The 26992-nt window shown below is 41.0% G+C and overlaps 2 protein-coding genes across 3 annotated transcripts; one reads left to right on the forward strand and one right to left on the reverse strand.

The window, feature by feature from the left end:
• The first annotated feature begins 49 nt into the window (after positions 1–49).
• LOC147168307 (uncharacterized) lies at positions 50–16112 on the forward strand. 2 transcript variants are annotated; one of them, XM_086084614.1, is made up of 31 exons: positions 50–215; positions 1917–2091; positions 3491–3706; positions 3847–3956; positions 4119–4224; positions 5220–5468; positions 5553–5655; positions 5744–5834; positions 5900–5997; positions 6330–6420; positions 6497–6600; positions 7170–7245; positions 7327–7424; positions 7637–7715; positions 7791–7888; positions 8090–8180; positions 8256–8353; positions 8906–8996; positions 9073–9170; positions 11432–11522; positions 11593–11690; positions 11918–12008; positions 12097–12191; positions 12318–12392; positions 12728–12900; positions 13159–13261; positions 14493–14654; positions 14727–14832; positions 14913–15024; positions 15103–15311; positions 15522–16112. In XM_086084614.1, exons 2-31 carry the CDS (start codon positions 1973–1975, stop codon positions 15665–15667), a joined length of 3477 nt encoding a protein of 1158 aa, XP_085940740.1. In that variant the 5' UTR covers positions 50–215; positions 1917–1972; the 3' UTR covers positions 15668–16112. The 2 variants fall into 2 exon arrangements, with proteins under 2 accessions (XP_085940740.1, XP_085940741.1); XM_086084615.1 differs by having other exon boundaries at positions 5556–5655.
• srpx2 (sushi-repeat containing protein X-linked 2) lies at positions 15433–26924 on the reverse strand. Its single transcript, XM_086084616.1, has 10 exons — positions 26495–26924; positions 25765–25842; positions 22881–23072; positions 22487–22663; positions 19916–20039; positions 19718–19839; positions 19405–19584; positions 18229–18362; positions 18036–18157; positions 15433–17591 (listed from the first exon to the last, which is right to left on the reverse strand). Exons 1-10 carry the CDS (start codon positions 26544–26546, stop codon positions 17408–17410), a joined length of 1365 nt encoding a protein of 454 aa, XP_085940742.1. The 5' UTR covers positions 26547–26924; the 3' UTR covers positions 15433–17407.
• Between the last annotated feature and the right edge of the window lie 68 nt (positions 26925–26992).

Genomic DNA, 26992 nt, shown 5'->3' on the forward strand with positions numbered 1-26992 from the left:
ATCCAATAATGCATATGTCACCACACTGCTTCCTGTTGCCAGTGGAATGAACGTGCAGTGGGAACGTTTGCAACAGTGTCCAATCTTCCTGTCTGTGTTCGCTTGCTAAGCAGCACGCTTGCTCTGCGGTTCTTCTCATTGGAGGTGGAGGAAGGCGAAGGCTATTATGGACCTACACTAGTCGAAGGAGCCCGGAGCTTTAAAATTCGCACAAGGTAATGTTTTTTTTAATGAATTTTCTTTCGAGGAGAATAACAACTTGTCTTTGTAAACTGTGATGACGTAAGCTTGACTTTTCGGCAACAGGTGTATGTGATTAAGCCAAGTAAAACCAGTTCTGCTGCGGATTTTTAAACTTTGAACAAACACTTCTTTTTCTTTATAAATTTCCAGCTGAATTACTTAATGTTGAGAAGTAGCTAGTTGAACGTGGCTTTAGTTTGGATAGCGTGCCCATGTCGTAGTCCTGTGTTGGCAATCAGTGGCGATTTTATTTTTATTTTTTTTTACTTTTTACCAAATTATCAGACAATTCAATCAATGGTCGCATTATTTCTTTTGACCTATCTATTAAATGCTGCATGTTTCTCACATCATTAAAACAACGATATTCCAATTTGAAGGGATATAAAAGGAATCTTGTTTGTTCAGTCTTTAGAACATCTTTGAAGGTATGCAACTGCGCATGTGCTGCTTCCTTCCTTCCTTCTTTCCTGGGTTGAGAAGTTACCTTGCAGGTATTTCTCTACCTGATGTTCACTTTGCCTTTCAAATTAAAAATTTTGAGGCAATTAAAATGAGCCATGCCATTTCAGACTGATAGCTGAATGTTTGCTTTAAATGTCTGCTGATCTCTGTATCTTTAGTGGGTGGGAACCGACTGTAAGCCAAGTTGATGTTATTTTTGCTTGGCCTATGCCAAACAACCTTTCGGCAGGGCAGAGACCTCAAAATATTGCATCCTGCTTTACTTCCTTTGAATCATTTGTCATTTTAAGTCAAGCTAGTTAAGCCAGAACGCTGTACCGGTGCATCCTGAATCCTGGTCACATGGCACTCAGAAAAAGCCTCTCATTGTCAGAGGTGTTGCGGTTAAGAATGTCAGAATTAATTAGGTGTGAATACCTAGAGTAGTGATAGTCATTAGTCAAATGATTACACAACACCACACTAAAGGACCCAGTTATATTTTTTGTCCATATGTCTCTCAGTGGCGCAGGCACTGTATTTGCTATCTGGGCCTTTAAGTGGGTGCATACCCATCTCAACCCACCTCTTAATATCAACAACATCTCTTTGAATTAAAGCAACCATCAATGCAGTACAAAACCCCATTTTAACGGCATGCACGCATCATACCAACCAGACATGTTTGTTATTAAATGCATTAATATGTGCAGATTGCTACAGATGTTTTGCGCTGACCAGCCAGAGGACAGAAAAATGCTTTAGTCATTGTAGGCCAGTACTCTGGGCTTGTGAGGATTAATTTGAAATCTGATTGGTTAAACGCACTGTACCCTTGCTATTATACAGTAGTTGAAGTTATAATGGCCGGCATGCCCGATTCTGATGGCCCTGGACAGATTAGATTGACTTGGCAACAGCGGCGGAAATCTGATCGGGGGAGAAAAAAAAATCCAATATCTACAAACACACACTGGAAGCAGGGCAGTCAAGGGAAACACTACAAACTGAAGAGAAAACACTCCTGGCAATAAATTTACTACAATTTGAAGGAACAAATATTGGAATTTAGCTTGTAAATGTAGGTCAGTGCTTATGATGGTGTTTAGGCCAGAAGGCCTTCCTGGCTCCGACCATCACTTAGCAGTCATTTATTTTCTGTACCACTTCTACAACTGCCCAGTAAATGATGCATTTGTAGATTTAGTTTCCTGTCATTTATTTTTCAGTATCAGTCTGACTGGATGTAAATCACTTGGATTGTTTTGAGCCACCAACTGTCACCATGCCTCAGTCAATTGACAATATTGACCTGAACTTCCTCTCCGACACCGAGCGGGATTTGATCCTGGAGGTACTGCGGCGGGACGAGGAACTCAGGCAGGCCGAGGAGCAGCGCATTCGGTAAGGAGTTTGCTTATCACACTTTTCCACACTGGCGAGTTCCGGCGTGTCACTTCAGGGCAGTCAATTTTCCACTAAAATCAACACAACGGAAACTGTGACAATAACACATGCATTGGATGCGTAGGTCTAAACAAGACACAACAAACAATAGAGGGGAATGAGAATCTGCTGTGTTTTCTGTTAGACGCAATAAGAACACTCATTTTATTTGAGAGGAGACTAAGGGTGGAAATAAAAATGGACCGCTGCAGCAAAGTGGACACCGTGAAGTATTGTAATTCCCCCGTTTGCACGGAATGGGGCCTGTGCCCTGCCATGAATAGCAAAAACATTAAAAAAAAAAGAGTAATTGACTTGCCTTTGAAAAATGTTTCGAACTGCCTATAGTAAGAGTCTAAATGGTAAATATACCACAAATTATGGTCCCCAAATATTTTAATATTACACTGTATTCCAAACGCTCCTATTAACAGTACCCATTAAAATGATACAGATGATTTTATTTCGATAATGCACAAGATGTTTTTTAATTCATTATTCTTTTCGGGCATGTCAATGTTTTTGAGATATCATGCAACATTGTCATTGTTGCCTCTTTCTGGAATCTTCATTTCTGTCCTGACATTATTGGAGCATGCCACACACAATATGACCACAATTGTTAAATGTTTAGTTTTTTTATGTGTGGGGTCTGTAACAGATAAACAATCTTTTAAGATGTGAAAAATCCTAACATATTTACCAGATCTTAGGCTATGTTTACACTGCAGGAAATAATGCCCAATATTAACCAATTTTCTCCCCAAAATGTATAAATACATTCTATTTTAAATGGTCTAAGTGTCCCAAAGACATATTTATATGTTTTTTAAATGCTAGAGCATACAGGCTTTGATGCAGCCTCTCAACTGCAAAGAACGGTTGAAGAAATTGTAGTTATTACACAAACGGCTAGCAGGTGGCAGCAGAGCCAAAGATGAACCAGGGCCATGTTGAAAAAAAATTTTTTTTACTCGCAGTTCAAAATAGATTTGTGAATAATGATGAAACTTAGCTAAATTCTAATGCTAATTGCTGCAAAACGAAAACAGATAGAAATATACTTGTTTTTCTGATGAAAGAAGACTCTAATCTTTCTTTTGGTAGGTTCCATGTTTTTATAGCAATAGAACACAATAGTCTGTGGGCCTTGCAAAATCAGTCAAAATCCAGTAAAACAGAGTAAATATATTATAGTGTGATATAATATAATATGATACAATGTCTTGTACACACTAACAGATAAGCAACACTGCCATTTTCAACATATCGTACTCCTGTTGATGGTTTGCCTTTTTTTTCGGCTCGAGCATACTTTCAGCATGATTGCATGTTGTTTTCCCACCTTGCGTTACAGGAAGCTGAAGGCAGAGTTGCTAGAAATTAAGAGGAAAGGGGCCAAACGTGGCAGCAGGAGATACAGTCAGCGGAGTTGCGCCCGATGCCATGCCTCTCTGAGTTTGCTGGCATTCAGTTCCAACAATTGTCAGCGCTGCCACCACCTCATATGCAGCAAATGCAGGGCCAGCCTCCCCGATGGATCCTGGCTGTGCAGCGTGTGTGCCAAAGAGTCGTAAGGGAATGTTTTAATTACCCCCCCCCCCCCTCCCCCCTTTTAAATATTTCAGTCTAATAGCAGTAGGCAGGATTAAAAGCTGGCAGGAGATCTGTTAGACTGATAATCCATTAACACAAGTACAACTTGTCTTCTAGTGACCTAAGGAAGAGTACAGGTGACTGGTTCTACAATCTAAGGGTCAACCGATTCTCCAGCATGCCTGGCCACGAGCTTGTGAGAAGCAGCATCAAAAAGAGGCCCATTGGTGAGTACAGGAAGAGGAAGTGGGTTCCGACTGTTTAACAAGGAATGTCAACAGCACGCCAAGCCCCGGCATGTCAACAGTGACTGGAATAATGTCCAAGTCAAACAGTGAAAGAGGAAATAGTGCAGTGTGTGATTCGCTGACTCTTTGTCTGTCTTTAAGTGAAAAAGTATGCGACAATGGGAGATGTTCTACTGAAAAATTCTGAATCGAGCCGAGGTCCACCCGTTCCTGTCCCCAGACAGAAAGTCAACGCCAGAAACAAAGGGTGCAAAAACATTTCCTACTTGACATACACTAAGCACAAAAAAAGGATACTGAGCTTTAGGGTGAAATTTCAGTACTATAAACACCAAAAGGGCGGCACGGTGGTTGACTGGTTAGCACATCCGCCTCCCAGTGCAGAGGACGTGAGATCAAGTCCGGGCTTAGGCCTTCCTGAGTGGAGTTTGCATGTTCTCCCCGTACCGGTGGGGGTTTTCTCCGGGTTCCTCCCACATTCCAAAAACATGCACAGCAGGTTGATTGAACGCTCTATATTGTCCCTAAGTGTGATTGTGGATGGTTGTTCGTCTCTGTGTGCCCTGGAAACCTAACAACCAAATGGATGCTGCAATTATGTTCTCGCTGAATTTATTCACCGTTTCCTTGTTGAATTTGAACAGCGAGAGGCGTTTTGTGCATTTTTATCCGGTAAAGGTGGTAAAGACGAAGATGAGATTTTCATCCGTTGCCTTGATTGGTCAAAACAAATGCGCAATAATGCCGCATCGTCCAATCAGCTCAAAGTATTGTACAGCAAGTCCCGCCTTTCCCGAACGGGTCTGCCTAGTGAAGTACCAGATTGATAATGTGAAGAACTCTCTCGAGTGAATCACAATTATCAATCTGGCTGGCGAGGTTATTGACAATGAGCTGCATGTCAAAATTCACAACAGGTGTTTGACATTTATTCAAAAGTTTAAAGAAAGTCAAAGTAAGTACACCTATAAAAATTATACTGTAGTGCACTTGGAATGGAATATGATTTCATAATTTCCACGTATGGAAAAAGGAAACTATTCTATGAAAAAATATTTTGTCAGAAAGTTACATTGATATACATTATCAGCTTATAATGTACACCCTTCAATTGTCTCAATTAGTTCCTGTGGAACAATGAATGACTGAAAGTTCACCCATAAGCCCAAGTTTTCTAGTAGTGGATAAAACAATATTCGACTGTTAGAATTGTAAAAGATGATTCCAATGTTTTTCTTGCAGTGCCTCCAGTGAGAACTCTGGCTCAGTTACTTCGATCGCATCTTTTGAAACGAAAGAAGATGGCTTTTTCTATCATGGTCCTCCCAGTGAGTACTCTGGGTCTGTTGCTTCATCGGCGTCTTCTGAAAGAAAAGGGATTGACGGCCTGCTAAAGCCGTCGCAGAGTGACACCGAGTCGGCAGAACTCGCCAGCCTCGCGAGCAGCAAAACGGGCAACGAGTCTGGTCGTGTAACCCCAGACTTGCCCAGGTAAACTCTCTAGCAGTGCTGATGTTAGAATATGTCATGTATTTTGATGCATTTCAAAGTGATATGGATTATTTTGTTGTCCAGAAGAGCACTTCTCCCACCTAATTACAACCAGCCCAATGCTTCCAGTGTGATTCTCCTACCAGATTCTGTCAGCATTCACAGTTATAGCTCAGAAGCTGACACCGTAAGTATCGTCGCTTTTATATATTTCTCTCAGCTTTCTCACTCTGCTCGTCTTAGGAAATAATTAAATTGCTGTTCTGTCTCGATAGAGCACAGAAATAAAGCAAGCCATTCCAAGCCCAGAGTTTGATGTTGACAAACTCTTCAAGAAGAGCGTCAAACGCGTTCAGAGTCCTCCAGGTAAGTCTTTTATTGTTTTACCGCAATGCACAGAATTTGGTTTTAAGTCATCATATTCATTACAGAGAGTGTCAGCGATGGGCTGGATGTGGCCGAGCGACCTCGCTTGCATGCGGTCCCCGGGGAAGTTAACAGCCAACTTGTACAAGGTTTAGACACTCAGGTAAGTACAAAAGTTATTTATTTATTTATGCTTCCCCCCCACAGTTTGAACCATGTCATTAAAATACTTGGGAACTGTCTTGTAACACGCTTTCATCAAAATACATGAAGAAAGTTTTCACGCCGTATTTCTTGTCGAGCTGAAATCACCCGGTTTTTAGGGGCTAGCACATTTATCATTCAAGTGAGCGATTGTATATTCCACCTCATATACTGCTGGACCAATGACGAGGCCTGTTATTGTTACCATGACAACACCAGAATTTGGGGGGGGGGGGGGGAACGAGAGCGGCTACTCCTCTTTTAAACATGATTAGCCGTTTGTCCTTATAGGTCACAGAAATAAAGCAGGCCAGTCTGAACCTTGAGTTTGATGTTGCGAAACACTACAAGAAGAGTGTAAAACACATTGAGAATCCTCCTGGTAAGCCCAATATTGTCCTGATATTGTTATGCCACAATGCAGAAAGAATTTGTTTTTTAACTCCTGTTCATGACAGAATGTGTCAAATATGGGCTGGATTTTTATGATCCACGTCAAACCTACTCGTATGAGATCCCAGTGAACATCAAGAGCCAATTTGTCCAAACTTTGGACACACAAGTAAGTAGAACAGTAATGTACTTCATTAGTGTTAACTAGTAAAAACTCAAGGGAACGTCTTAGAAGACACATTTGGTGAGCGCTGTCCCACTGCATGGGTGCAAGTTCTAGTCATAGTAGACCGCCTTGCTGTTGTCGCTTTTTTTTTTTCTTTTTCTTTTTGCTTCTTGTACTTAGTCAGTGGGGCTTCCAGGCGTGCTGAGCTGATATCATTTGGGTGATCTGGATTGCGTTGTCCATTTTCTCCTCCTTGACTAAATGTGTCTCCTTGAGAAGTGAAAACAAGAAACTCGTGTCTTATTTGAACCGATACGTTCAATGTTTTGGAGTCGAAAACCTGCTTATTCCAAAGTTAAACAAGTACAGCTGAGCTGAGCCGGTACCAATTAGTGTGAAGTGCCAGGTTTACCCTATGCCATATTATTTGTGAGTTTACAATGGAGCTGTTAATGAGCGACTGTAGCACGGTTATGATGTTGTCAAGTAGATGCGGTTTTTATTTCTGCCTCAGCTATCTCCATCTACTGCTTTTTGAACACGATTAGCATTTTGTCCCCCTTGTACTGTAGGTCCCAGAAATAAAGCAGGCCATTCAAATTCCAGAGTTTGATGTTGACAAACTCAAAAACGATGAGAATCCTCCTGGTTAGTCTCTTTTTGTGCTGCACGTTCTTCCTTAATACAGAGAGAATTTGCTCATTTTGTAACTCGTCATGCTTATTACAGAATATGTCAATATTGGGCTGGATGTTTATGATCAATCTCAGACATATGAGAACCTGGTGGAATTGAAGAGCCAATTTGTCCAAGGCTTGGACACGCATGTAAGTCAAGTTCCACTTTTAGGGATTGGCACTTTCTCATGCAATTGAGCAACTTTGTACCCAATATTCTTTTGGCTCAATGGCGAGTCCTGCTTTTGTTTCCACGAAGAGCCACAGAACAGGGGGGGGGGGGGGCTGGGGGGTGGGGGACAAGACAAGCAACCTTCTCCATCTACTCCTCTTTGAACATGATTAGCTGTTTGTCCTTTTAGGTCCCAGAAATGATACAGGCCAGTCCAAGCCCGCAGTTTGATTTTGAGAAGAGTGAAATACTTTTTGAGAAACCTTCTGGTATGCTTTCGATCGTCGTGCAGTGTTTTTCCCACAATGCAGAGAGAATTTGGTTGTAACTTATGTTCATTACAGAATGTGACAAATATGGGCTGGATGTTAGTGATCAACCTGACTCGTATGAGGTCCCAGTGGATGTCGAGGGCCAATTTTTCCAAGGTTTGGAAATGCAAGTAAGTTAGTGGCTCCTTTTCATGCAAGTGTGACCGCCCCATATACTCCTATGCCAATGACGAGTCATTACCTTGAAGAGGGTAGAATGTGGGAGACAAGCCAGCGCCCACGAAGACAATTTAATTATTTTCTTGGAGGAGGCAGCACTTCACTATTCTATCTACTCCTCTTTGAACATGATTAGCCGTTTGTCCTTATAGGTCCCAGAAATAACGCAGGCCAGTCAAAACCCAGAGTTTGATGTTGACAGCCTCTCCGGGAAGAGTGTAAAACACATTGAGAATCCTCCTGGTAAGCGCCATATTGTCCTGGTAGTGTTTTCCAACAGCGCGGGAAGAATTTGGTTGTAACTCATGTTCATGACAGAATGTGTCAAACATGGGCTGGATATGTTTGATCAACCTGACTCTAATGAAGTCCCAGTGGCTGCCAAGAGACAATTTGTACCAAGTTTGGACGTGCAAGTAAGTAGATCAGTTCATTTAAGTGTTAAATTCCTCTCGTTAGTTGACTCTTGGAAGCGTCAACATCTTGGGTGACAAGTTTGGTGAGCTCTACTCGCTATTAACACTTTCCCATTGGTAAAAGCGGATACTATGAGGTGCTCTCTCTTATACCTGGTCAGTGGTGCTTCCAGGAATGCTGTGGCCGAGCTGATTTTGGGCGATCTAAAAAGTTTCCACTTTGCTGCTGTTGTCTGTTTTCAAGCAGCCATCAATCTCTTCTTAAATGTTAAGAAGTAATTGCAGGAAACCCATGTCTTATTATTTTCTGAAGCATTCAATGAGCCATGTTTTTGCAGTTTTCACTGAGGTAGACAACCAGCTGAGTTTTTCAATGGAAAAGTCAGGTTTACGCAATGCCATGTTTGTGTGTTGACGGTAAAGGTGGAAACAATGGTTGGCTCACACTAATCGGGAGCCAACGCTATCGAGTCGATTTGAGATTATTTCTGTCTCGGCGTTCCCCATCTACTTCTCTTTGAACTTGACTAGCTTTTCATCCTTACGCTGAAGGTCCCAGAAATAAAGCAGGCCATTCCAAGCCAAGAGTTCGATGTTGACGATCTCTTCAAGAAGAGCGTCAACAACATTGAGAATACTCCCGGTTAGTCCATTATGTCCTGCTATGTGTTTTCCCTCAATCCAGAGAGAATTTCAATAACTCATCATATTAATTACAGAAGGTGACTATTATGGGCTGGATGATTATGATGGGTTGCACACATATGAGACCCTGGTGGACATCAACAGCCTATTTGAACAAGGTTTTGCCACGGAAGTAAGTCAGTCTTGTTTTTAGGTGAAGGCTCTTTTCTTAGCACGCTTGCTTTTTGTCAGTCACCGGAGCTTTAATAAAACATTTGGACTGACGTAGCTGTTGTAACTTTGGCGTTGGGGGAAACGAGTTGTAGTGCACATATATTCTTTCTTTTTTTTTCTTCTTTAAAGAGCTCAGTATTGTTCATTCGGAAATGTCATCATCATTGCTCTTTATTTTTTATTTTTATTTTTTTATTATATATATTTTATATATATATATATATATTTGTTTTATTTTTTTTATTATTTTTTTGTATGTGTATTTGTTAGCTCACCAAAAACCTATTAGAAAAAATCCCATACCGTTCACCTAAACCGAACACCGCCGTCAGGAGACCCGGGGGGACCTGAGGGGACCAAAGAAAACCAAGGAAGGTGAAATCCAGCACCGACCAGACACCACCCACCGGGCCACCCACCAGAATTCTTCCCCAACCCAAGAAACATCTAAATTCCAACAAATCCAAAAAATTAAAATAAAAAATCAAGGAGACCGAAGGAGAGACTGAGGGAAGGAAGGAAGGACATACGAAGCCGAGTGAGATCCACAGACACTAGCCTCCACCGATTCAATGACCTGAGGAGGAAGCAGATTGTGTCTGAGTTTCGGTAGATGCTGGTGTGGTGGACATGAAAATCTCCACCAAAGAGGGGAGCCGTCGACCCCTGCCAGGACAGAGCAAGCGCAACACCTCAGGGCCCCCCAGGCCGCGGCAGCGCCAAAGGACGGCCCCCGGGCCCCGCCAGGGCCACCGGCCGGAGAGCAAACCCAGGAGCAGGAGCGCCCCCCACCCCAACACGGCCCGCGCCCCTGACCCAACTCAGCAAGACGGGGCACTGCAGGCCCGCCAGGCACCCCACCGGCCCCCAACCCCCGCACCCCCCACGACCCCCCGCCCCCCATCCACCCCCGCCATCCACCTCAACCCAGCCCCAGCCCCAGCCGCCCCCAAGTCCCCAATCCCCCAGACACCCCCAACCCCCGACCCCCAGCCCCCGGGGACCACCCGCACCCAGGCACCAGCGCCGACGAGGGGCCGGACAGCGGAGCGGAGAGGGCAGCCGCGCCCACCCCACCCCCCGCCGCGTAGAGGGACGGAACACCGGGGCCAGAAGGGGAGATGGGGGCACCGGAGGACGGCCGACACCCCCGAACCCCAGGCCCAGCGGGGGAAGGCCCCGGTCGTCACCCTAGCGTTCTTTGTGAAAGGTAACCCCTGTTACTGAGTCCGCCAGCTCGCCGACTGGCGAACTCTACCCCTAAACCGTGAATGTGACCCCACCCAGTGTATATACAAGTGTGTGTGTGGGGTGCATTAAAATTAGGAGCAGGTGAACCGGAGCCGAGGGAAATGATATTCCCACGCTCCGATCCACCCGCCTCCCAAGCATGTTACTGAGTGTATGTGGTGCATTAAAAAAAAATAGATAGGGGGGGGCGGGGACACGTACAGGGGACCGCAGCACACATATATTCTTTCATGGCCGTGCTTATGAAATGACTGAGAATATTCGTAATGTGCTTGGGGCTAGGGGTACACATATCGCTAATTGTGAAACGTAGTGCAATATTCAATCTACTCCTCTTTGAAATGATTAGCCTTGTGTCCTTATAGGTTGCAGAAATAAAGCATGTGAGTCTAAACACAGAATTGTATGTTCAAGAAGAGTGTCAAACACATTGAGAATCCTCCTGGTAAGACCCATATTGTTGTGACAGCTTTCGTGTTCATGACAGAATGTGTCAAATATGAGCCAGATGTCTCTTATGCGATCCCAGTGCCTGTCCCGAGACAATTTCTGCAAGGTTTGGACACGCAATGAACTTAATTGGTGGTAAATTCCTCTCATGGATTGACCATGAAAAGCGTCAAATTCTTCAGGTTAGGTGATCCATTTGTTGACATTTTTCTATGGTATGGTTACCTATTCGTCTCAAAGTAGCTATTGATGCATTTCCGGTGAACTGATATTATGAGTGATCTGTTGGTGTCGTCCATTTTTTTGGTGATCTCTTTTCCTAATTGTCTCTCCTTGAAGTGAATGTAGGAAACGGTTGTTTAATTCCGACCGATGCATTCATTGATTTTACCCTTTTTATTATTTTGAAACCGAGCTGGCAAAGATGTTTTGGTAATAAGGAGAAGGTTGTCTATTTCTGTCTCAGATTTCTCCATCTACTCTTTCTTGAACATGATTAGCCGTGTATGTCCTTATTAGGTCCCAGAAATGAAGCAGGCAAGTTCAAGTCCAGAGTTTGATGGTGACAAACTCTTCAAGATGAGCGTCCAAAACTTTGAGAATCCTCCTGGTATGCTCCCTGTTGTCCTGCAATTGCTTTCCCTCACCACAGAGCGAATTTGGTCTCATGTTTATTACAGAATGTGTCAAATATGGGCTGGATGATTGTGATCAAGCGGACACGTATGAGGTCATAAAGGACGTATATAGCACGTTTGAACAAAGATTGGACACGCAAGTAAGTCGGACAGTAGGAAACATACAATGTAAAACAGTTCCCAGGTGTTTTGATGACATGTGCCATTAAACAAAATGCTTCAAGGATAAACGGTACACCTGACACACTCTGAAAGGAGTCTGTTTTTAGGTCTCGATCACCTATGCCATGTTTTGTGTGTGTTTGCGTTGGCAATTTTTGGCTATGATGTTAATGAGCAGTTAATGCGCCTTTCTATACTGCTATAGGTACCAGAAAGAAAGCAAGTGTCTCCTAGCCCTGACTTGGATGTCCAGAAACTTTTCAAGAAGAGCGTCAATCGGACCCAAAATCCTCCTGGTAACCGTCTCGTCGTTGTTGTTGTTTGTTTTTTTGGGGTCCTCATAGTAAGATGGATAATGAGTAATGATCTGCACGTTCACGACAGAACGCCTATCAACACAAGATTTGCATGACAATCGGGACACATCGCCGGTACCGATGGAAAACCGGAGCCAATCGGTGCCTGATTTAGACGCACAAGTGAGTATTGCCATTGCGCAATGTTTACATGTAAAATCAACACACACAAAATATTATGCACCTGATTAGCTAATCAACTGCACTTCGTGTATTGATGTGGTTGTTGGTTATACTGTACTTTGCTAGGACGATGAAGAGGAGGACATTGACAGTTTGGTTAACTTTCATAGAAATTCCATGGCCACTTCTGCAAGTTCAATGGTAAATTTTTCACATTTTAATGCTAGCATAGTCTGATCTGTTTTTCTAATATGTACAGTGAGCTTTTGTGCTTTTGTCTATTCGGAAAGTAGTATTTGGTGACAAAGAAGTATATTTGTGCTTTACCACCGTGTTTTAGAGCCATCTGGAACAGATCAATGGTGTTTCCATTCATTTTAATGCGCAAAGATGATTTGAGTGTCTTGAGTTCCGAGCGTGGTTGAAAGTTAGTTCAGGCTTCTAACTAATTGCAGCAGGGCTCAGTCCCCATCTTGTAGTCTGCAGACATGAAAACCTTGAACAGGAATTTCCTAACAGAATGTTATCATCCCCAGAGCGTGAGCATGATGAGCATTTACAGTGACTCTGGAGACAGTTACAGTGTGGACGTGAGAGGGGAGGTGGTCTTCTCCATGTTCTACGATGAGCCCAACCAGAGCCTGCAGGTTTTTATCAAGGAGTGCCGCAGGCTGGCCTTTGGCGATAACCTACGGAAGTTTACCAACCCGTAAATATGACCGTTGTTTTCATTTCGTTCCACGAGTGCAACCATCCAAACATTTGATATGGCTGCAAAATGTACACTTTTTCTCTTATGTACGCGATCGGCGGAGATGAGTGGCCGCTGGCTGTGTTTGCTCTGTTTGAGTGCACCACGTGTACTGCATGGGAAATTCAATGTCAACAAACACGTCCAGAATTGCAGTCATGTGAGAGGTTTGCAAGGAGAAAACAGAGTTGTTTCCTTGGGGGGTTTTTTTTTCAGTTACGTCAAATGTTACCTCCTCCCCGACAAATCTCGTCAGAGCAAAAAGAAAACTACCATCAAGAGGCACACCTGCGACCCAGTCTACGAAGAAACATTCAAGGTACGCTTGAGACGAACGCTTCCTCTTCACTGGGTTTTATTGATGCTTTAACTGGCGGGGCATGCAACTCATTATATTATAGGCACCTAACAGAGGCCTATAGAATAACTGTTGATTTACAGTAGCGCTTGTCAATGTTGACTCTAATCCTGACTTGCAGTGGAAACTTTATTTGAATTGGGCTATATAACCCGAGAGCTGAAAAAGACTGGCTGGATATACAGTGTAGATTGTATGTGGCACATGGACAAGCACAAATAACCCCAGTGTCAACTTCACCAAGCAACCATGTGCCTCTTATCAGAAACTAGCGCAAATCTTTGCATCCCAAAAATCTCAATGCAGCCCTGCTTACTTTTTTGTCTTTGACATGAGAGCAGGAGCATCACACCTATGGAGGATGTGGTTGCTTCTGGATGACGGTCCTTAAACCAATTGAGTCTGGCGCAGGGTTATTATAGTTTTGGAATTTTCATTTTAGTTAGTTTTTATTTCGTTTTGAGTTTTTTTAAAAAAAATTTTAATGTATTTTCAGTATTTTCATTTTAATAAAGTAAGTGTGTGTGTGTGTAATGAACACCATCGTAAAATGATAAAAAAAAGTAATGCATTTCTTATCTAGCGTTGCATTTCGGCTGAGTTGAATGAAAAAGCAGTTGAGCCGTGCAATTGGAGCCAAAACTCAAGCACGCAAAATTGTTGCCGAGGACTCTGAGCGGCGTCATCAAAAGGTGCTTTTCTATTGGCTGCTGCTAGATGATGTCACTTCTGTGTGGCACACATTCAAACATCCTTATTCCAGTTAATGTGGAAATATAAATTAATTACCAAAGACTGAAACTAAGGACATTTTTGCTATAGTTTTGTAAATGTAAAATTTTGTTTCTTTTAAAAGCATTTTTGTTTTTAAATTATTTTGTTAACGAAAAAGTTTATTGAATTTTTGTTTGTTATTTCGTTAGTTTTTGTTAACTAAAATTAGCTTGGTCTGGCGGCCATCACTTGAAAAGCATCTGGATATTTGCCTAGCTGATCTTGTCAAAGGTGGAGAAACTCAGTGTGAGGTATATTAGCGCCGCTGTTGCATCATTATATGGCAACTTTCATAACGACTTGCTGCATTTTCAGAAAAGGGCAGATAACAGAAGACTTACTTGTTTAATTTCATACAAACCATTTAAATATCACTTTTCTATCTTGTGTTGCCATTTTTTGTCTTCTTCCCCATTAGTACTCCATTCGCCGCAATCAGCTGTTAACTCGAAGCATGCTGATCTCGGTGTGGCATCACGGCCACCTCGGGAGCAACCCTTTCCTAGGGGAGGTGGAGATCGCGCTGGACTGCTACGACCTGGACTCCCCGCAGGAGGAATGCATGACCCTCATGACAAAAGTAAAATGTTTGAAAATCTGCCTTCATGGGATGAAAAACTGAGCATAATGCGCGTAACGTTCTCCATTCGAGGCTCCGTGCTGCATCCCAGCGTCGGCCTTCACTCAATTCAAAGGAGAGCTGGTGATCTCATTGAAGTATATCACACATAAAGGCCCTCGAGTGCAGAAATTCAAAGGTAAAGCTACCGAGTGAAGAGAACGGATTTATTTGCTACTCCTGAGCTCAAAATGTTGCCCCCCCCCCCCCCCCCCCCAGGCAAAAAGGTAGTGGAGGTGGAAGGTGGGGAGCTCCACGTCCTGATTAAGGAGGCACGGAATTTGATGGCCATGAAGGGAGCAGGCGGCACGTCTGATAGCTTTGTGAAAGGGTGAGACTGAGACAAAGCTCCATGGCGTTCCGATGATAGAAACCATTTTTGAAGAGGCTTTTCACTGCGCTTTCACAGATACTTGTTCCCATCCAAGTCCAAGACCGCCAAGAGAAAGACGCCCGTCATTAAGAAGAACCTGAACCCTCACTACGGCCACACGTTTGTGTACAAGGAGCTGGCGCTGGAGCAGCTGAGGACCATGTGTCTGGAACTGACCGTGTGGGACAGAGAACCCATGTTGAGCAATGAATTCCTCGGAGGAGTGCGCCTCAGCGCCGGCGAAGGTAAAATGCTGGCAACAAATCCGACTGAATCTCAATCAATTGGAATTATCGTTGGTTAAGTTACTTGTGAGCTTTTTGAGGTTGTTGTTTTTTTCCGGACATGAAATGCACTTAAAAGATGTTAAATGCCTCTCGCAGTTGAGGTTTATTGTCAAACTTGCAAAACGTTTCAGAATACTCTTCAAATGCACAATGCGTTCCCCGTTTTAGGCAGCGTCAGAATGGGAAACGAGGATATGGAGATGGATTCAGTTGAAGAAGAGATCAGTCTGTGGCAGAAGATGATGCAGTACCCAGACTCCTGGGCAGAGGGCTCTCTTCCATTGCGCGCCACCATGAAGAAGAAGGGCAAATGAGGACACCTGGATCTTTTTGGATGTGGGGGCGGGGGGGGGGGGGGGTGACGGGTTGGAAAGAAATTAATCACGTATGGTGATGTTTATTTTTGCAGGAACAAAAACTCACCATGTGATGCAGCCGATTGGCTGTGAAAGGACACTCACTTCCCACTCCCTGGCCTCAAGTTCTGACATGTTTTTTTTAATTTTTATGACTAATGTGCCAAAGACTGCTCAAATTATGGAGCTATTTTTATTATTGTTTTTAACCACGACTACACAGCACAGAAATGGTGTCATCAAGCAAATTGTGCTTATCTAAATCTGTTACATAGCTATTGCTGTTTGTTGTCACTATAATATAAATATATTTGTACAAGGCTCATAAATTCTTGCGGATTGATGAGATTTTTAACTTCTTGCCAACTGTCCTTTTCAGCCAATAAATTTTGACCAAACATTACGTATTGTTTAATTTTATGCCATAGTACGTATTATCTCATTTGACCTTGTTGCATTAAAAGCCTAAATGTACTCGATAATCGGTTTAATTTAAAGAGATACTTGATTCACTGAGCCATTCTCAGCAGTTAAAAGTTAATATTTTGTCCAGAATGTATTTGACATTATTTTTCTTGTACAATTAATTACAACTTTAAAAACATTTTTTTTCCGCTTGCTGTTGACTAAAGATGACATCACCTGTGCTGAGGAAGTAACGACCAATCATGGCTTACCTGTCTTACATAGAGCCATAATTGATTATCTGCTTCCTCAGCACAGGTGATGTCATCTTCAGTCAACAGCAAGTGTAAAAAAAATAGTATTTAAAGGTATTAATTGTACATGAAAAATAATAAAGTTACCAAATTCAGTCTGGACAAAATGTTAACTTGTTGCTGCTGAAAATGGCTCATTGAGTCAAGTATCCCTTTAAAATGACTTGAGTAGAAAGCAGTCATCTTAATTACTTCAATAAAAGTACCCAATGAAGATGACTTGTGCTAAGTGAAATGGTAAACGTTTTTCTTCTTTTTTTTTTGCAAATGCATGAATGTGAACTAGAGGAAAATATCAAATGGGAATGTGCAAATTCTGATATTGCCCAACAACATAACTTTTAACGAAACAAATATATCAAATAACAAATTGAGGCAAGTTCTGCCAAAATAAATTGACAAACATTTGTTCAAATAAAACTGCACCAGGCAGAGATTAAATAACTGCTGTTTTCACCAGTTTTCATGAAATGTTATCACTTTGAAAAAGCCTCTGATACGTGTGTGTTCATGTGACGATATGTTAGTTGCATTGGATTGGTGAAACCGTCATGGTGGAAGTTTCTGACAAGGAAAAACTTGTGCAATAATGAATGGTAAGAATAAAAGTAACGAGTGGAATATTAAATGTTAAAGTACTGTTTCTTAACAAAAATAGAGTAAAAGCAAAATATATATATATATATATACTGTATATGTTGCAACTATAAAGTACTTTGACAAGTACAATTGCAATTTAGCACAGAAATTACTCTTAAGTGAATGTAACTGAAAAATAAAGTACCGGTATTGATGTGCTTTGTGCTCTATTTTGTGGTGATATAGAAAAAACTTTATCCTGGAAAGTTAGAAGTGTAACTTTCCTCCTGAGTCTATCCGGGCTGTCTCGGCCCTCATCATCATCATCATCATCATCATCATTAGATGACCCTGTGAGCTTGTCACTCTTCCACTCTGTTCATTTTTATTTGTTTCTATTTTATGAATTGCAGAAGTCCCGGTGCAGCTCCAGCTTCTCCCTCTCCTCTTCATCTAGCAAGAAGCTGTCAATGTAGGAGAAGAGCTCCTCCGACGCTACGTGGTTAATGAAGCGTTCCCGATCCAGCCCGAGCTTGTCCACCAGCACCATGCTAAAGTATTGCTGGGAGATTCGGAATGTGAGCCTGGGGGGGGGAAATCGTTCAAATCCAGTTAAGATCTCTTATTAGGTGGTAGTATGCACAGTCAGAAGTGGGATTGCTGTGTATGAGCGTGTGTGTGTTTCGGGGGGGGGGGGGGGGGGATTCAATGAAAGCATTTTCCAGTCTGGAAAATGGAGCCGTGCTTTCACACAAATTGGACTGCCCGCTGGAAAATCGACTGTATACATTTGCCTGTACTTACATGAATGAGTGTCTGTCTGGTGTGATTCTGTTCATACTTGGTGCTCTGTTCATCAAATTTGCATTGTCACTTTTTGTTCCCTTAACAATCTTCCCTTACTAGCTTAAAATCTCATCAGTCACAACATGTGAGTGAGTAAATGATGTATGACGGTGAGTGATGTGTATCAATGTTACTAAAGTTTCTTGTGTGTCCATGAAAACAACGAAGAATCCATTTGATACCTCAATTCTTCGACAACGAGCGAGGTCAAGTTGTTCTCCTTGATGCGTCCCGTCTCATGCGGCGGCGAGCCGAGCAGCTCGATAAGCGTCACGTGGCGCAGTTGTAATCCGCAGTCGGCTTTCTGGGGGCGGGACAAAAGCAGAGGGATCGTTGACCGCTGTCGTGACGCGACGCCTATCAAGGTGTCCTCACTTGCATCATGATGTTTTGCAGTTGGTACTCCGGGTCGGCAATGTCGGGTGTAGACAGGATGAGAAGTCGCCGCTTCTGGAAAAACTGACGCAGCAGAGCCGATGCTGTTTTCACGTTGGACTCGATCTCCATGGCTATAATAACACACAAGATCACTGTCACTTACGGGGGGGGGGCTTTTTTGCGAGCTTATTTAATGGGTAGTCACTTGTAATGACCCAAGACTGTAATTGAGGTATGACTTCTGTTTAAGTAGAGGCCACTATAAAGGCCTGACCAATATGGATTTTTTTTTTAAGGGCGTTGATGATTCTGATATTTCGCAGATTTTTTAAAATCTCTTAATACTAACAACAAAGATATGAATTACAGGTGGAACATTTGACTGTTTTGTAATACCTTGAGCTTTAAAATCCCTCTCTGTTGTACGATACAAAAAAACCAGCGTTGACTGGTCTCTTTACATTCAGGCCATGGATCAGGGTTGGGCAACTGATTCTGATTCTGATAAACATTCAATATGTTTTTTCCAATGAAAAATGAGGAGTAAATTGGGGTTAAAAAAAATCCAACTATTACTATAACTATTTTCATATTTATTTTATTTTTAGATTAAATGGGGTTTTTTTACATTAAATATTCTCTAATTGAATTAATGATTTAGATTTTTTTTAAAGAATAATTAAATGGTCAAAAAAATGTCAGTCCCCCCAAAAAAATTTAAGAATAATTAAATAGTCAAAAAATGTCAGAGTCCCAATTTTTTTTTTAAGGAATATTTTTTTTAAAGAACATTAATTATAATTTTTAAACATAATTTATCGCATAACTTCACTAGTTAACTCACAATTAATCACAAATTTTATATATGTTCTAATAAATAAAAAAAATCTACGTTTGCATACTTTTTTGTTAACAACAGAAGGAAAAAATGTAAAACTAATAGAAATAGTTTAAATGAATTTTTGACATCTATAGCCATCAATGGCAGTGAATGAGTTTTAATGTTGATTTGCTGTTCAGCAGCTTTGTGCCGTCCTTGAATGGTCATTTTTATGCACTGAAATAAAAAATCACAGTATGGGGTTGAATTCAAAATGTTTGTTGTTGGGTTAGAATAGTGGATCTTTTATACATGTTATACTAGTCCCACAAATGTATACTTGGTATACTCACGAAGGCACTCCACAGGCCCGTCACTCCAGTTGCGGTCAAACTGGCAAACCCGACTAGATACGCCTCTGCGCTCGTACCCGTCGTCACAGTGGTACTCGCACACGGCGCCGTAGTTGGTGACGTCGGAGGAGCAGCTGAGGGAGCCGTGCAAAGGCGGAGACAGGACGGGGCATCTCCTCACTGTAAGAAAGAAACACGACAACTTAGTGATTCCTTACGTCTTATTGTGCCATTGATGTGATCCAATTATGACTTGCTTTGAATAACGTATATTTGTTTGTTTGGTTTGCTGTGATATTTCTCTCATGCTCACCTTCAACACGGACGATAAACTTGCAGGCGGCTCTGTTTCTGGCTTGATCGTACACTTTGTAGCGAATGATATTGGCTCCCTCCTTAAAGTCAGTGTCGGGCTGCTGGCCTACGAGGATCACGCTACAAAGACAGCAAAGTTGAGCTTGTCTTTCCATTTGAAACAGGAAAACGGTCCTTAAGTTCAACGGGGACTTACTCGAGTATTTTATCAGCTGTGTCCGTGGCAACTGGTGCATCCCAAGTCACTCTGGCAGTCAGTTGTCCAGGTTCTGCCATCTTGATTCTGGATAGCGGACACCTGATTTTTGGAGCTTCTGTATCTGAAATCAGTTGGAGATCCACAACACATTTGATGGAAAACTGAAATAGAACTCCCGCAATGTGGCTAGCGCAAAGGCATATATTTTCCTTACATTTAACAGGGGAAGTGAATTTATGTATTCTTTATTTAGTTCAGACAGTCTTGGAGCCCACTTTTAGAACCACTGCTTCAATGAAACATGAAGACTGAGTGACCGCAGCTTTGGATTCCATTAGTAGCGTGGGAGGAAATATGTTTATTTTGGTGAAAGTGAGCCCCTTGAGAGCTGAGCTTGTGAAAAAAGAAACACATCGCAGATGCACTGCAGATTCAAGCTTGTGAATGTAATGAAATTCCGCATCACTATCACATTCAGTGTTACTGACTTCTAGACAGTGTATTTTTTAGTTCTCAGTACTTTAAGGTCATTTTTTTACCATTTCACAGAAGTCAACCCCAAAAAATGATTTGCAATAAAACGTTCGGTTTTCTGAAGCTGAGCCATAATTGGTTGTTACCTGAGCCATGAGCAACTGTGATGTCATTTTCAGTCGACGGCAAATGCAGTATTTAGGTACATGGTAAAACGACCAATGTGGTCGTTTATTGTTGGAGGACTTGTGTTTAGACTAGTTTGGGCATATACAACATATTATTGTAAACAACACCCTCCCCCCCCAAAAAAAAAATCTTGACATATGAGTTAAGCAGCAAAATCCAGCTGTTTTTAATCAGTATCGGAAGGCAGCCATTTTGCCACTTGCTGTCAAGTGAAAATGACATCACAGTTACTCAGGCCTCAGAATACAACCAATCACAGCTCAGCTTCAGAAAACAGGTGAGCTGTGATTGGTCGTTGTCTGAACCTGAGCAACTCTGATGTCATCTTCAGTCGGCCGCAAGTGGCAAAATGGCCGCCTCCTGAGATGGCTAAGAATGGTAGAATTTTGCTTCATAACAAATTTTCCACAAATGTAATATTAATCAGAATGTCATGTTTAGACTAGTGAGGTCACATATTGTCAAGTAATGTTTAAGATGGACTTCTTTAAGATGACACATCGGTCTGATTTAATCACCTTTTGTTATAAGTAACTTCCCAGTTTTGTAGCTAGAGCCTTCACCGTCTTGATTTGACCACACGCGACTAACATAACTGGTGCTCTCGGACAGGGGTGGACACACTCGGTCCTCGAGGGCCGGAGCCCCGCAGATTTTGGATGTTTCCCTTCTCCAACACAGCTGATATATGATCCGCTCATCAGCAAGCTCTGCATAAGCCTGATAACGATCCTGTTGATTGGAATCAGCTGCGCTGGAGCAGGGAAACATCCAAAACCTGCAGGACTCCGACCCTCGAGGACCCAGTTTGCCCACTACTGTTCTAGGACCACCCTGGTTGGTCAACTGGTCCTCGGGTAGGATTAAAAAAAACTTTGGAATTTACCCTAATGCTGACAGTAACTCTAACCCTAATCCATTCATAACCAGGCTTGGGGAGTAACGGAATACATGAACCGCCGTTACGTAATCAGATTGCAATTTTTTTTTAACTGTATTCCATTACAGTTACAGGAAAAAACTATGTAATCAGATTACAGGTATTGATGGGGATTACTTCAAGGGATTACAGTTACGATGAGAGAGAGTGTGAAAGAGGGCGAGAGAGAGAGAGAGAGAGCGTGCACGCCCACGCGAGTGGGACCGTTGCTACATGTCAGGGAGGTGAGATAAAAGTTAATTTTGGGATAAAAGTTAATTTTGTAGTTGATGTCACACATCGTCATCCTCATTGGATATCTATCTATCTATCTATCCATCTATCCATCTATCTATCTATCTATCCATCTATCTATCTATCTATCAAACTGTGAGGTGTGGTTGCTTTCAGTGACAGTTCGAAAACAGCATATGGCCTTCAATCAATCAATCAATCAATCAATTGCCTACATGCTTTTAAATTATGCAAGGATTTTTCTATTTGTAGGTTGCCCGGGTCCCTATCACCCGCAAATAGCAGGGGCAAATTGTATAGAATATATATTGTGGTGATATTCAATCATTTTTATTTTGTCTTCATGAGCATACTCGGTATTGGAGTAATCCAAAAGTAATCCAGTTACATTACTTTAATATTATGGTACTTGGATTACGTTACTAACTACATTTTATAGCAGGTAACTTGTAACTGTAATAGATTACATTTTAAAAGTAACCCTCCCAACCCTGTTCATAACTCAACATCTAGACCTTCCTTGTCTAAATATAGCAACACCGAGATTACCTAGAGTTAGGATCAATATATCTATGATTTGCAATAGTGTGGAAAAACTCATGTTATTTGTAATAAAGATTGATTTGTTAGCAATCTGTGGTCTTTATTTTTTGTTTAAAAAGTATCTTTTATCTATAACTACTTAATTATGATGCGTGTGATGGTTTGCCAGCTCTTCTACTGAAGAGTACCTGAACAAATGGGCTGCGCCCCGTTCCATGTCCCCCCGTGCTGACACGTCCGGGAGTGCTCCCCCTCAATGCGATGGCCGGGGGTGCAGGTGAAGTCGCACCTGGAGTCCACCACGAAGCCCTGAGTGCATGTGTATCTGCCGTGCGGAATGAGGGGCAACACGATGCATCGCATCTCTGCGGAAAATATGAATATCATCTTATTCTGATGGAATGATTGCATCCGTGTTACACGCAGGGTGTTGATGTTTTATGATCTTCTCTATTTTAAGTGCTTTGCCACCATCTTTTGGCATCTATAGGGAATTATGATGCCTTTTTATGGCAGGGCATCAACGTATCCCCCGCAATTTCACAGAAATGGAAATATTTTGTAATAGCAATTAACACTCACTGCGGCAGACAGCGGTCCCCGACCAGCGGCGGTTGCCGAGACACTGGATGGATTTTCGGCCAATCAGGCGGTAGCCTCGGTCGCAGCTCATGTTGCAGCGGGTGCCTTGGGTGGTCCGGTACGCTCGGCCATGGGGGGAGTGGCAGTTCAGCTCCCCGTTGACGAGGCGTGGAGCGTGACACCAGTGAAGTTCTGATGGAGGAGAGAAGCCATTTGTAATGTATGTGGGTACATGCTAACATGTAGCACATTTTATTTCCATATTAACTCATTCACTGCCATTGACGGCTATAGACGTCAAAAATTCATTTTAACTATTTCAATTAGTTTAACAACACAATAACAAAAACATTTTATTGTACATTTATAACAGATATAAAATGTTTGATTAATCGTGAGTTAACTAATGAAGTCATGCGATTAATTACAATTACAAATTTTAATCGCCTTACGTGATTTAAAAAAAAAAGATTACTAAAAATTAGGAGTGTCAGTCGATTCCATTTTTGAATCGTTATTAATCGCATAGATTCACTAGTTAACTCACGATTAATCACAAATTTTATATCTTTAATAAATGTACAATAACAAAATCTAGGTTTTCATATTCTTAACAAAGGTGGGAAAAAAATGTTAAACTAATAGAAATAGTTCAAATGAATTTTTGACGTCTATAGCCATCACTGGCAGTGAATAAGTTAAAAGGGAATTTAACCCAAAAATAACAATAATATGTCCTGTGCAGCTACACTAGTCTAAACGTGGTATTCTGATCATGTTTGTGGAATATGAACTAAACAGCAAAATCTATCCATTTTTATCTATCATAAGGGGCGGCCATTTTGCCACTTGCTGTCAACGGAAATTATGTACCTGTAAACATGAAAAATCCAGACTGGTAGTTCCTCAAATGGTGGTGTGGGAGTCAATGTATTCAACTCCAGATTATTAAGCGATTATTGAGGTAAGGTGCTTATTTTTTACAAACCAACATTTAGAATAAATCCATTACTGTAATTTGTATTCGAGTGCTGTTAAACTGGTAAATTGTGGTGATGTACTGATGTTCGGTGTTTATTAGAAACAAGGCGCTTATTAGTGGAATACTTTATTTGTATGCAATTTTAATTTTCCTCTTTTTTTTCTTCATTTGTGGTTGTTCCTTATAGGTTTCTTGATTTGTTAGTAGTGCTGTCAAAGTTAAAGCGTTAATTGATTAATCACAAAAAATTATCGCATTAATCATGAATTAACGCAGATTAATCGCACTATTCATTTTGACCATAGATTATCCTTTAGTGTGACAGCGGATGGCTACGTTTAAGGTAGCACAGGTTGTGTTTGAGCATAAAACATAACTACATGCATTAAAGTAAAGCATTTAATGAATGTTTGCATTTCACATTTAGAATATTTGTTCATATCAAAATATCGGGGTCGTTTTTTTTCCGCATTTTAAATTATGCAAGTAATTAACTGATTAGAAAAAGAGGAGGATGAGCGTGTGCAGTGGATCAAAAGGTGTTGAAGACGTCCTCATAACATTAAATGTCAAAAGAATTAACACATAACCGGTGCTCTTCAAATTTGGCGGGGAAAAAAATGTAGATAAAAAAGTGATTTATTATTAAGCGATTAATCGTGATTAATCAAAATTCGAAGATGTGATTAATCTGATTTAAAAATGTAATCGTTTGACAGCTCTATTTGTTATATTCATTCACTGCCATTGACGGCTATTGACGTCAAAAATTCATTTGAACTAGATCTATTAGTTTAACATTTGTTCTACTTTTGTTAACAAGAGTATGAAAACCTAGATTTTTTTTATTGTACATTTGGAACGGATATACATTTTTTGATTAATTGTGAGTTAACTAGTGAAGTCATGCGATTAATCACGATTCAAAATTTTAATCGCCTGACGGCCCGAATTTTTAATAATCTTTAAGTCGCGTCAGGCAATTAAAATTTTAAATAGTAATTAATCGCATGACTTCAATAGTTAACTCACGATTAATCACACATTTTATATCTGCTCTAAATGTACAATATTTTTCTAGGTTTTCATACTCTTGTTAACAAAAGTGGGAAAAAATGTTAAACTAATAGAAATAGTTCAAATAAATTTTTGACGTCTATAGCCGTCAATGGCAGTGAATGAGTTAATGTGATGACCACTTTTTTGTTTTTTGTTTTTTTTCATAAGAAAATGTGAACTTTGTAAATGTTTCTGATACTATTTTATTCACTCAAAAACTTAAATAAACAAAGTTGGAAAATAATAATAATAATAATAAAATAAAATTACAGAAAGAGTGTTGGATGATGTTTGTTCAAACTACAAATCACAGTGGTAACAGAAAAAAATAAGTTGGACACTTAAATATTGTAAAAAATATATAAAATAATAAATAAAAAAATTCTCCGTTTATTCTTGAAAATACAGTTTATTATTGTAGATCACTTTATATGTTTATGACGTTCATGATTGATTGCTTAATGAAATGCATACAATTAGTGTTAGTATAATTTCAGCTGTGTGAGTAGTTATAATGCCTTAAAATCAGAAAAGGTCATGATTAAATTTCTGGACCAGACTGCAAATTTCTGGAGGTTCCCGAACGGCCTTGCCATTTTTTTTATGCAGTTATTGGTGCAAATACACATTTACAATTGAAGACAAACATTATTCTAAATTGTATTAGTAGTATATTGTTATAGCCTACTTGTGTGCTATAATTATTTACCTTAGAATAAGCACATTCTGTTTTGTTAGTGTATTATAGTTCTTGTATAATGTGATTGTGATTCTTAGAGATAAGTGTGTCTGTGTGTGTGTGTGGCCCATGTGAATGTATGCGTGCATTTTTTCCATACTTACTGGTGTAGTCTAGGCGAAGCTCTTCTTCATCCTCGGCGACGTCCTCGTAGCCGCCATCCTCTGTGGTCCCAAACACAGCTGGAACATGGAAAACAGAAAGACATGGGGGGAAAAAGCCTCGAACAAACAGCTCATTTGAAGTGGGTAGAAATGTTCCCAGGGCCAATGTTCTTTGACAGAAAGACTTTTGTTACTGTTAGGCTCATATTGATGATTCTCGGCCACACAAGCTTCGTTTGGCAAAAGCTTAATGACATTTCAGCATTCGCACATATGGAAATGCTATCAGTGAAGAAAATGCATATCCTTTAGATGAATATTCCCTATTTTGACACATAGGGAGCAGTCCAATATTCCATTCAGCACTTTACTGATTCATCAGTGTGATTTTCTAGGAATGATGATTAAGCGATCATTTGAAAATGTAAACTGGCAGAAATTTATAGAAATCGAAAAGACACATTAAAGACATTAAAGACATTCTAATGACTGTAGTACACTGCTGCCAATGAAAAACATGTCTTCAGTTTCATTGCTCCTGATATGAGGGGAATCCCAAATGGTGTCTTCCTGAAGTGAGAGCGGGCTCTTAAAATATGAACCACATCTGTATTTAATGCAGATGTTATTACTAAAGAGTAGACTGCCTATATATTTGACTGACTTGATCTGAGAGAGACCATACAGACACACAAGTAAACTTATCATGATAAAAGCTTTGCTGACTCACCTGTAAAAGATAAAAAGAACAAAAAGAGAACCGGGGTACGGGTTAGGGTCATAGTCAAACCTCTGGTCGGGAAAAAGGATGACACTGCTGGGAGGGGGAAAATCGCGCGCCGCTTCTCGTTGACGTCCCAAGTTGGACTCCCTGCAATGTCACACTCCTCAAAACCTTGACAAATGACACTAAAAGTACTTTTAAAAAGCTTCACTGGTGGGTCTCCTGTGGGAAATACGTAACTTTTTTGTCTTGTCAGGAGCGCTCAGCCCTCCTCGTTACTTCAGTGGCGAGTACAAATCCACCGGAGGGCGCTGTTGGATCTTGACGTTGTAGCGCTCCAAAAAGAAGTGATATATTTTTTATATATAAATAAGTGTGATTTTCTGCTTCATTTTGTTTCAAATATTTAATAAATTATTTTATGCATTTTAGTCGAGTGATTATCTGAGAGTGTATGCACATGAACTAGCGAGCACCCAGGGAGTTTGTGAACCTTCAGAATAA

Source organism: Leptonotus elevatus, chromosome 9, assembly GCF_054856555.1.
Source record: "Leptonotus elevatus isolate MCC_2025b chromosome 9, RoL_Lele_1.0, whole genome shotgun sequence".
Lineage (NCBI taxonomy): Eukaryota > Metazoa > Chordata > Actinopteri > Syngnathiformes > Syngnathidae > Leptonotus > Leptonotus elevatus.